This window comes from Lithobates pipiens, unplaced genomic scaffold, assembly GCF_037356315.1.
Source record: "Lithobates pipiens isolate NorthernLeopardFrog02 unplaced genomic scaffold, aLitPip1_a1.2 Scaffold_18, whole genome shotgun sequence".
In the NCBI taxonomy this organism is placed as follows: Eukaryota; Metazoa; Chordata; class Amphibia; order Anura; family Ranidae; genus Lithobates; species Lithobates pipiens.
Genome location: NW_027507758.1, coordinates 380,931,023 through 380,943,446, shown reverse-complemented (window position 1 = coordinate 380,943,446; position 12,424 = coordinate 380,931,023). Strand labels below are relative to the sequence as shown.

General features: G+C 43.1%; 1 protein-coding gene across 1 annotated transcript; it reads left to right on the top strand.

Moving 5' to 3' along the window:
- The first annotated feature begins 10,261 nt into the window (after positions 1 to 10,261).
- Positions 10,262 to 12,159, top strand: LOC143988310 (uncharacterized). Its single transcript, XM_077487774.1, has 2 exons — positions 10,262 to 10,475; positions 10,615 to 12,159. The coding sequence occupies exons 1-2, from the start codon at positions 10,441 to 10,443 to the stop codon at positions 11,681 to 11,683; spliced, it is 1,104 nt and encodes a 367-aa protein (XP_077343900.1). The 5' UTR covers positions 10,262 to 10,440; the 3' UTR covers positions 11,684 to 12,159.
- The last annotated feature ends 265 nt before the right edge of the window (positions 12,160 to 12,424 follow it).

The following is a 12,424-nucleotide window of genomic DNA, read 5'->3' as shown; positions in this document are numbered from 1 at the left end:
AAGAATCCGGCTTCAAGCGATGGAAAGGGTTAGAAATAACTCACCTAAATGATCTGGTTAGCGAGAATGACATTACACCTTTTCCTATACTATGTGCACAATACCAACTTCCCGGCTCTGATATATTTCTATACCTTCGCACTAAACATTGTATTAATTCCCTTAAAAAACGTACCGTATCGATCCCCCGTCCAGCTTGGCAGTTCCTTTCCTCTTCCTCTAAACTTAGTAAGGGCATATCTCTGTTCTATAAACTATTTAACCACAAATTGACATTTGTCAAATCGACTCCTCTAATCCGCTGGGAGAAAGATCTAGGCCACTCCTTCACCGTAGAAGAATGGGAAAAAGCAGGTAGATCCGTCTACAAAGCCACCAGTTGCTCCACCCTCTGGGAACTAGCATATAAAATAACGTATCGTTGGTACCTGACCCCGGTCAGGATATCCAAATTTGATTCTGCAATATCTGACCTATGCTGGCGAAATTGCGGAATGAAAGGCAGCTTACTCCATATCCTTTGGCACTGTCCAAAAATCTTGGAATATTGGAAAACAGTATACCAACTTATAACTGAGGTAACATTAGCTGATGTACCAAAAAAACCTTCTCTTGCCATACTATCTCTATCACTGAACAGGTTCCCCAACCCAACCAGACACATTATAGCTCACATTTTTCTGGCGGCGAGGCTTAACCTTACCAGGAAATGGAAAGATCCACTTCCCCCCACCCTGAAAGAAGTACTTCACACAATACAGACACACTTTACTCACGAATCCACTCTAGCACTAACCCATAAGAGCTCATCACAAACTCTCCTCATGTGGAAACCATGGATAGAATGGACCGAATCCCCAAGGTTGTTACAGATCTTTGAATAAGGTCAATAACATATGGATCTCTAGATTCACTAACGGAGCGGGGGGGGGGGGAGCACCCTACAGGGACGCAGAAGTGATCCCTATACGGGGTGTCCAGGTGGGGTGTTCCTCCTGCACTTCTCCCACAGAACGACTTCCAACACATAATGAAGGTCCGTACTGAGCTCCCCTGCGCAACTTGTATCACATCGCGTAAACGCTAAGCTTCTTGACACATGAAGGGTAACGAATAGGCGGTAGCCCATTCTTGTACTTCCTTGGATGTCACCAGTAGACCCAGGTAACGGCATTATAGCATATGAGTCATGGTATCTGTTTCTTTGTTATCTACTGATTTGACGTTATTTCTTTTTCTGTTTTTATTTTCCTTTCTATTTGTACAATGGAACTGTATATGTTACATGTGCTATGAGACAATCATCTCTGTTCACCATTTAATAAAAATCTATTGAGAAAAAACAAAAAACGATCACGAAAATACCCAAAATTCGTACGAAAATCCATTCGGATGAAAATGAATGCACATGTCTATTGCTTACAGACCAATTTCATAAATATTACAAATACTTAAAAATTGCACACTATTCTACTGGAAAGTTGAGAATTTTTTCAAAGGATCAAAAAGCTGAAGCGCATGGGAGGAGCCTGACTGAGCAGACATGCCAGGTTAGAGCTCTGCTCCTGAAGGGATGTTCCTGACGTATTATACTGTGTTCCGGGTGAGCTTCACCCAGCAAATATTGTTACACGGTCTGCTAATAACCCCCCTCCCCCACTTAATGTAATGCTTCTCGGGAGTTCTCAACTTAAGATGAAGCCAAAAAAGAACAAAGAAGTGCTGCCTTAGGCTTCAGTCAGACTGGCACTAGCCGCACCCCCTCCCCCTGGTACCTCACACTCAGTGAAATCCTCTCAGCGCTCTAAAGTATCTGTGGCAACACAGGGAGAATATGACTCAGATCCATCTATACAAACTTCACAAATTACATCTTTTACAGACCCTGCTCATTCTTCTGTTCTGAGGCAATTTGAAAAAAATGCTTCACAAAGCCCTTAAACAGACCTCAGATCATATAACAAACAGTTTGACTAGGGAAATCAGAGAACTGGGCCAACGCACTGCAAATCTTGAACTGCCGGTTGATGAACTTGAGACCTTAAAGAGGAAAACATATCCTTCAATGTTGTTTAGAAGATTACAAAAATAGGGCCCAGCGTTCAAATATCTGTATACTGAACCTGTCACTGATTTGCAAGTCACTATGCTATCCCTATTTCAAGAACTATAGCCTTCCATACCAGTCGAACGAATGGAGATGGAAAGGGTGCATAGAACCCTCACACCTCGCCAATGCTGATGGATCACCGCATGATTTTATCACCAAATTTCACTATTTCCGTACCAAGGAACAACTTCTAGCTGCAGCTAGAGCAAAAAATTCACTGATTTTCCAGGGACATACCTATTAACTTTTTGCTGATCTATCTCAACTCACCATCTCTAAGCGTCGAGCTTTGAAGCCACTTCTTTACAGCGACATCAAATCACCTATCATTGGGGCTTTTCATTTTCAATTTGATTCACTTACCAAGGATCTAAATATGTCTGCTAAAGAGCTCCAATTTTCTTTACAAAACATCAAGCTTCCAGAATGCCCTCTCAATCAAAGCAACGCACAAAATCTAATCTTTACCCCTTCCCTGCAAAAATCAGCTGGTACTGAAGGAAATAAAAGTCTCCAGGGCAATCAAAACGTGGTAGTTTTTCTTCTCCTGTGCCAACTCTTGAGGACTCTATGCACTGACTTTTTTCTTTTTGTTTGATTCAATGTCAAGTATTTTTATATCTTTAACTTCCAACTAACTAGATGTTTGGTAAACTTTTTTTTTGTCTTACCAGTTTATAGCTCACTCCATGCAAACTTTTTCAAGTGTTTAACTCCTTAATTTTCTGCTGGTAATTTTTTTTTTACTGACAGCAGTGAGTTGTTAGCTCAATTTGTTTACATATTTCTGCAAAGAAATACAGCGATTATTGTTTTTTTTTAAAAGAAAGGAATCCCCTTGTGGTGGACTTTTATGGCATGATATATTAAAAAAAATGTGTTTAAAGGTTTCAAAAGTATTTATTTAACAAAATATGTAGAAAACATATAAAAACAGGGAATGCTTGACATATCTAAAACATTATCACCGTCATTTAAGACTGTACTACATTTAAATGACGGTGATAATGTTTTAGATATGTCAAGCATTCCCTGTTTTTATGTTTTCTACATATTTTGTTAAATAAATACTTTTGAAACCTTTAAACACATTTTTTTCTAATATATCATGCCTTAAAAGTCCACCACAAGGGGATTCCTTTTTTTCTCCTCAAATATTGGATGTGGCATTAATTAATGCTCAACACTGCCGGCAAAAGAATTCTGTTTGTTTTTTGAATGTTTTCTGTGATTTTTGCTGTTACTTGTATACACCTTACTCCATCCCTTCCATACCTCTTCATATGCTTTCTCATGACAAATTGCTGGGTATGGAACTTTTTGGGGCAATGGGACACTCTAAGGTCATCACAGAGGACAAGGGAGCACTCTTTACATATAGAGGAAAAAAGATTTCAGTAAGAGATGTGAACATGTGGAATAGACTCCAGAAGTGGTTCTGGCCAGCTCAGTAGATTACTTTAAAAAAAGGCCTGGAGGCCAAACTGACAATTGCCCAAGCACGGAAATCCCCCTCAGTTTCATATCACCTAACCAAACAAAAAATCAGGATAATGTCCCAGGAAACAATTTCCAGTATCATCCTAGACACGGTTGAAAAATTCAAACTCATCTGGGAACCTTGGGCTACACATATAAGGGTATCTCTCTGACTCTGGAATTGAGGTTCCTTTATACTAGTCCAATAGACACCAAGCCCAGGCCTTTCATTCATCCAGCGTTCCGTGAAATTTGTTCCCCCCCACCCTTCTTTCTATCAATAATCCTCTCTTCACCCTGTCTTCCAGCCTCTCTTCTGTCTCTGCTTCCCTATTGTCTGCTCCTCCCTGCACTCAGTGCAACCATGAACTTCTGCATGAATGAATGACTGAAATACTTGTATAGCGCACAATGCGAACTAAATCGCCTCTAGGCGCTGTGGCGAGCTTTGATCATCTGCTAAAAGAGGAAGATCTTGAGTTTTTTCCTAAAAGCCAGGTGATTTTCTTCCAGGCGGATGTTGATTGGTAGAGCATTCCATAGCCGAGGCCCTTGGACAGCGAATCTCCGATCCCCCTTGGATTAATACCGGGCTTTGGGCACGAGGAGGAGGTTTTTGTTGGCTGATCGAAGACTGCGGTTTGGTGTGTAATGATTTATTTTCTCCATTAGATATCTGCAGGCTAACATTATGCAAAGTTTCAGTATTGGTTCTTTTGGTTAATCCTACAATTTAGCCTAGATGAGCTATGGTGAGAAGGATTTTTTTTCTCACCTTTGCTTTTAGTTCCAATGGTTAATAAGATATTATTAGCCCAGGAGTTTCTCTCTATAAGGCCTCTTCACAGTTATATTAATGCTGTAAATGATATGGAAGTCCCAAGCTGCCTCACCCGGGTACCCTTTGCACAGTCTGGTCCCATGTGGGGTGTGAGAGGTGACGGGAGAGGAAGCTGATAGCCAATTTATATGGATGTTTGTTACTTCTTGTTGCCTTATATTTGCTTATCTCTCTTGTATTCCAACACGCTTTGGACTATGTTGCTTGTCCAATATTTTCTAAGTGATATTACTCAATAAAAACAAGTTTAACAAAAAAAAAAAGAAAGTGGCTTAGGGATACAATACATGTATATGAACAACAGAAAAGGCCTGTATTATTTTCTAAATGTACATAATGTAACTGGTTACTAATGTTTATAGGTAAAGTTGATCCAGGGAAAATCTGATTGCCTCTCGGGGATCAGGAAGGAATTTTTTACATTGCTGTTGCAAATTGGAGCATGCTTTGCTGGGGTTTTTTGCCTTCCTCAGGATCAACTGTAGGTGAAGGATTGTGTATATTCACCAATGTCAGGAGCCTGGCGGACAAGATGGGAGAACTAGAGATACTGTTGTACAAGGAGGATTTCAATTTTGTGGGAATTTCAGAGACTTGGTTCAACAGCTCTCATGATTGGCTGACAACCATTCAAGGGTATTCCCATTATTGCAGGGATAGCGAGGGTAAAAAAGGGGGAGAGGTAAGACTGTATTTTAAGAATAATGTACAAGTGGGGGGCGGAGCTGGCGCGCAAGGAGCATGGATGCGTGAGGTCTGAGCTCCTCACCATACGGGACATCCAGCACCGTTTACAGCGACGACAGACACAGACGAGCGGCAGATTCTCACTTCGGAAAGCTCAGGGAAGTGCCCGGTCATGTCGCGGAGGAGGAGGGAGCGCTCTCAGCCCGGGAAAATGATGGACTTTTTCAGCCGGCCAGGTCACACGGGCCGGCAAGATGGCGCACCTGGCGCACGTGTGTCACAGGCCGCAGAGAAGGCCTGCACGGAGGACGCTGAGGACGGCTGGGAAACTGTGAGTAGGCACAGGCATAAACATAAAGCACCGCAGGCCGTGTCCCCGTCCTCCTCCAGCACAAATAGCCCAGCTAAATCTAAGCCTAAGCTGACACAGGGGATAGCTGATAGAGAGGGCAGAGGCACGGCTGCTATTATTGATGACACGCTGGAGTTTCATGATGCAATCGCAGCTTTCCCCACAAATAATCAGCCGGTTATGGACTCCATCTTGAAGGACATGTTAGTCACATTGAGAGGGGCAATTCACACTGACATGCTGCAGTTAGTATCACAATGCAAATCTGAAGTAAAAGCGGTCGGTGAAAGGGTCTCTCATATTGAACACAAGATGGGAGAATTTACAGATACGTTCAACAATATGGTGGACGCTCACAACGAACATGATGAGGACATATCCTGGCTTAAAGCTAAAGTGGCGGACCTGGAAGACCGCTCGAGAAGGAATAACGTTAAAATTAGAGGCATTCCGGAGACGGTTAAGCCCCAAGAATTGATGGCACACCTCACTTCTATTATGCGTGAAATTTTGCCAGATGTGTCGTTAGAGGAACTAACTATTGACCGCATCCACAGGTTGCCTAAGCCACAACACATTCAAGCGAAACTTCCCAGAGATACTATTGCAAGGATACATTACTATAGAGTAAAGGAGAAGCTAATGTACGCTATAAGGCAAGCAGATCATCCCCCAGACTGCATCCAGGGACTTACATTCTTTGCAGATCTGTCGGCTCACACTATGCAACGGAGACGTAATCTCTTGACTATTACCAAAGCACTCAGAAACCACAAGATCCCATACAAATGAAATCACCCAGCTACCCTAATTATCACCAAAGGAGACAGAGATCATCGCATCAGTACACTAGAAGACGGTTTGCACCTACTGGGGAAATGGGACATCATCGACACAGAACAGTCGTCCCCCAGGAATCATCAGGTTCATCAAGCAGTAAAGGACACCCCTGAGAGCTGAAGCGGCTATACCTGGATACCGTGTCTGGTTTGTATCTACTGCACTTCAGCCTGGATGACCCCATCGGCATTGAGACTTGTGTTTCCCCCCGTTTTCATTAGCCACTGTTGGCTTGGTTCTTAGGAATCAGTTCCTACATTTTTTATTATTGCTTTTTCTAAGTTTTTTTGATACGAAGGTTCTTACACTTCATCGTTTTGTTTACGTTTTTTTATTTTTCATTTCTTCTTTCTTGAAACGAGACTTCCTATATACGCTCACTATCGTGCGCATCAGCTTGACTACTGGGTGTTGAACAGAGGAGCGAATAGAGGTTCCTTTGCATATTAGAGGTTATTGCTCTCCATTTTTGGAGACGTCGCGAGCTCCCGGGTCATGGCATTCAAGTTATCCTCTTTAAATGTTAATGGCCTAAACAGCCCGCAAAAACGCCATATGTTATGGAAAGAGACCCAGCGGCTGCGCTGTGATGTCCTTTGCCTGCAGGAGACCCACTTTAGAGAGGGCAACCATCCTAAATTGACCAACAAACACTTCCCTACAATATTTTTGAGCAATGCCCCAACAAAAAAAAGGGGAGTAGCGATCCTCGTTAAACATTCAGTTGTTTATAAGTATATCTCCCATCAACAAGACAGAGAGGGGAGGTATCTGATTCTCAACTGCGAAATTAATAATGTAGCTTACACCATAATCAACGCTTATGCCCCCAATGCTCGACAGGTGCATTTTCTCAACAAGCTATGGAAGAGAATACAAAAGACAGCTAAAGGGCATATTATTTTATGTGGGGACCTAAATGCAGTCCCAGATAAAATATTAGACGTATCTAATCCCTCCCCGAGGCTCTTCTGCAGGCCTGAGATTGCAAAATTCATAGGAACAGCTGGCTTATATGATGTTTGGAGATGTCAGCACTCCACTGAACGAGACTTTTCTTTTTTTTCTCAGGTTCATATGTCCTATTCTAGGATTGACATGTTTCTAGTTGATACATTTTTATTACAACGTGTATCTGGTTCAGAGATCGGTACCATTTCATGGACAGATCATGCACCAGTGTCAATGACGGTTAGGGGTGGCACCTTCTCTACCCAGGCAAACCGGTGGAGGTGTGACTCCCAGCTGTTTAAAGATCCAGAGGTTGTACGGGAGGTTGTAACTGCACTGAAGGAATTTTTTATGACTAATGATGTTGAAGGTATAGACCCGTTTATCTTATGGAACACTCACAAAGCTTGTATTAGGGGTCTGCTGATTAAGATAAGCGCGGGAGTGAATAGGAGGAGGAGGCAGCGTCTGGATAGCCTTTTGGAAGAAATACATGAGTTAGAAATCGTAAATAAAGCTACACCTTCCTGCTCCACTAGTAACAAACTTACTAAAGCTTGCATTGACCTACGAACACTACTGGTAGCCCAACATGCCAAGAACATTCATAAACTCAAAGCTAATTGCTATACTCATGGAAATAAGGCAGGGAAGCTCTTGGCCATGCAGCTTAAAGACAAAGTACTTAAACAAAGAATACCTTACATAATCCATCCAGAAACGGGATCTAGGCTTACTAATCCTAAAGAAATAGCGGATGCTTTTAGCTGGTATTATAGTAGCCTATACAACTTAAAAGAAGATACCTCCACTGTACAGCCCTCACCTGACGCTATAGAGCGTTTTCTCCAGACTCTTAGTGCCGGTTCACACTTGTGCGAGTTGATAACAAATGCGATGCGTTAAACAAAAACTAGATTCGCATGTCATACAAAAAGTAATTGGTTTTCATTACGTTCGTTCACATATATGCGTTGCGATTCCTCTCCGAATGCGATGCGTTAAAAAAAAGGGTCTTGTGCGAGTTTACAGCGTTGCGTTGCGAATTTAGTTTCTATAGACATCAATGAAAATCGTTCTGGAATCGCATTGTTGGTTCAGATAGATGCGAATTCTTCACCTCCAGCTCCTCCTTCCAGTTTAGCCTCCTCACTTCCTGTTTCCTGTCACATGTCCATCTGTAATCAGTCAAGATGGCCCCCAAGCGTCGCAACAGTGTGGACAATGAAGAGCTTATCAGACTCGTCCGTGACAGGCCATATATATGGGACAGCCGGATAGAGGAGTACAAAAATAATGCCATGAAGAGCAGAGGCTGGGATGAGATTTGCAGGAGTCTGTATGCAGACTGGGATGACTTCACACCTCAGGTTCGCAAACACAAACGTAAGTATATTTCCATTTCCCACTGACCACCAATCGAACTCACCACCAATCCCACTGACCACCAATCCCATTGACCACCAATCCCACTGACCACCAATGTAAGGGCATGCATCCCACTGACCACCAATCCCACTGACCACCAATCCCATTGACCACCAATCCCACTGACCACCAATGTAAGGGCATGCATTCCACTGACCACCAATCCCACTGACCACCAATGTAAGGGCATGCATCCCATTGACCACCAATCCCACTGACCACCAATCCCACTGACCACCAATGTAAGGGCATGCATCCCACTGACCACCAATCCCACTGACCACCAATGTAAGGGCATGCATCCCACTGACCACCAATCCCACTGACCACCAATGTAAGGGCATGCATCCCACTGACCACCAATCCCACTGACCACCAATGTAAGGGCATGCATCCCACTGACCACCAATCCCACTGACCACCAATCCCATTGACCACCAATCCCACTGACCACCAATGTAAGGGCATGCATTCCACTGACCACCAATCCCACTGACCACCAATGTAAGGGCATGCATCCCATTGACCACCAATCCCATTGACCACCAATCCCACTGACCACCAATGTAATTTTGTGTAATGATATTGCAAGCTGAGTATGTTGACACAGTAAGTGCAAAAAATAGATGGACACACTGTTGAACAATAAAACTTAATCACATTTATTGAAAAAGTACAGATAGTAGACAATGCTGGAAAAAAGTTTTGGTGTTTATTGAATTGCATCAAGCTGCCATGATACCTGACCGGCAGGACTCATAAAGAAGTCGGTAAACTTCTCTCGGATGCTGGCCCCTCTGTAATTGCCCCTTGTATGTGTCCAATCTGCGCCTTCCATCTCATCCATCAAAGAGTCCTCGAAAAGGTATTGCAGTAAAAGTGCACAGGCAGCTTTTACTGCAATTATGGCATTTTCCATGTTCATAGTTATTGGGGTGTGAAGAAAACGCCATTTGTTTGCCAGGATTCCAAATGTACACTCCACAACTCTTCTTGCTCTTGTTAGCCGGTAATTAAATACCCTTTTCTCCACAGAGAGTGACCGGTTAGCATATGGCCTGAGCATTTTTTCAGACAGAGCGAAAGCCTCATCACCGACAAATATTAAAGGGAGAGAGGGTTCAGATGTTCCAGGGAGTGGTCGTTCATTTGGGAGGTCAAGTGTGTTCTCCCGAATCATTCTTCCGAAACTGGAGTGGGAAAAAATGCTGGAGTCAGAACTGCTCCCATAAGAGCCAATGTCTATGTAGGTGAACCAGTAGTTTGCATCAGCCACTGCCAGAAGAACAAAAGAAAAATATTTTTTATAATTAAAAAATTTTGTCCCACTACCAACTGGCCTCACAATTCTTATGTGCTTGCCGTCTATGGCACCAACACAGTTAGGGAAGTTGCAGCGCTCCCAAAACAGCTCAGCTTTGGTGTTCCATTCCTCTTTGCTTGGTTTTCTCATGACCACATCTCTTAGGACCTCCCAGATGGCGATACAGGTGTCTCGCACAATTGTGCTCACCGTAGATTTTCCCAACTTGAACTCGTAGTGTAAGCTCGTAAATGAATTTCCAGTTGCTAGGTACCTGTAAAATAATATGAAATTACTTAGTTATTTGTTTTTTTTTTATTACAGAAGGTCTCATACGCACTAGGTGGCGGAGCCTCAAGGACACACTTCAGAGACACCAGAGATTGCAACGTGAAGCAAGGAGTGGGTCTGGTGCTGCCCCAAAGCGTCCCTATGCCTTCGCCAGATACATGGATTTTTTGAAGCCAGTTTTAGAATTGAGGAAGTAAGTTATCATACATAAATAGGTAACTCTACAATCTCTATCTAATTAACCTGTGCTACCCCTAACCTTTACTCCCCCTATCAGCTTTATACTTTTTCAATCATAACATAGATTTAATTTTTATTTTTTTGTATTTCAGCACGGAAGCAAGTTGGGAGGAGGAGGAGAAGGAGGAGGAGGAGGAGGAGGAGGAGCATGCTGCTAGTGTTGATGATGAAGAAGGAGTATCATTTGCTTGCACATATCATGAGGAGTCATCTATGGAGCTCCAGGGTGAGCAGAGCGAGTTACATGAGTCCTCTACTCAGGAGCCGGACAATGAGGATAGCAACATTTCAACACCTTCCATCAGAAGGCCAAGGCAAACCTCTACTTCCCGCAGGAAGAAAAGCAGGGCAGTAGAACAGGTTGAAGAACAAGACCAGACCAAAAAATTACTACACATAGTGTCAGGGATCACTGAACAAATCGATGCCCAGCGATGTCCTCACACTTTGTTTGCCATTAGTTTGGTGCCTCTTCTCAAAGAGGTATTGCCAGACCAGTACTTTAATATGAGGATTGCAGTGGAACATTGCATCCATTCCTTCACTGTGCCACGCCATGTTTCTGTGCCAACACACGACCGTCCTAATACCCAAATAATTCCTCCTATTTCTTCAGCCTCAGACACCGTGCTAAACCCTTATCCCTCTAGTTTTGACAAACCCTCTAGTATGTATGAGACCCCAAGATCACGAATACCATATCCCATTCCTTCACCAGTTGCCTCTGTAATTTCACCCCCAAGTAGAACCACGGATATTAGCAGACAAATTGATAAGAGACCACTTGATTCAACATCTTACCATGTCCTGACACAAAACAGACCACTACAGCAATATGAGCAAATAACGTCACTGCCAAAACAATTCCCTCCTGTAGCAAAACCAATTGAACAGCACAAACCGATAATTCCAAATCATTATCCATATCATAATCAATCTCTTGAATTTCCCTCAAACATGCCTACACCCTATCGACACTATGGACCCCCAAGTGTACTACGGGATGCCGAGATATCACCACCTGAGTCATGCAGGAAATATCCCTCAACACAAGGTGAAGCCTTGCAGCAAACACCACCGAGCTGCTCAACAGCAACACTACAACGGCATGCTGTAACCAAGCCGAATGAACATAGTTCGACAAGTTATTTGAATTTGTAGATGACTACCGCTACCAACTTTATGTTATGTTTTTGTTAAATTATTTTTTGCCATTTTGATGGTTTGTTCAAAAAAGGTTATATTTTTTTAAAGGCTCAGGGAAATAGAGATGGAGAGAAAAAAAGATTAGGGGGGAAAGTGGAGATGAAGATGCGAGGGAGGGAGGATGAGAGAGTGGGAGATGACAGGGAGGAGGAGGTGGAGAGGTAGAGTTTCAGTTACTAAACTTTTGAATGTTACAATTAATGTTCAGTGCAGTTCAAGACAGACAGACAGTCAGAAGATGCGAGGGAGGGAGGATGAGAGAGTGGGAGATGACAGGGAGGAGGAGGTGGAGAGGTAGCGTTTCAATTACAAAAGTTTTGAAAGTTAGCATTAAAGTTCAGTGCAGGTAAAGACAGACAGACAGTCAGAAGATGCGAGGGAGGGAGGATGAGAGAATGGGAGATGACAGGGAGGAGGAGGTGGAGAGGTAGAGTTTCAGTTACTAAACTTTTGAATGTTACAATTAATGTTCAGTGCAGTTCAAGACAGACAGTCAGAAGATGCGAGGGAGGGAGGATGAGAGAGTGGGAGATGACAGGGAGGAGGAGGTGGAGAGGTAGCGTTTCAATTACAAAAGTTTTGAAAGTTAGCATTAAAGTTCAGTGCAGGTAAAGACAGACAGACAGTCAGAAGATGCGAGGGAGGGAGGATGAGAGAATGGGAGATGACAGGGAGGAGGAGGTGGAGAGGTAGAGT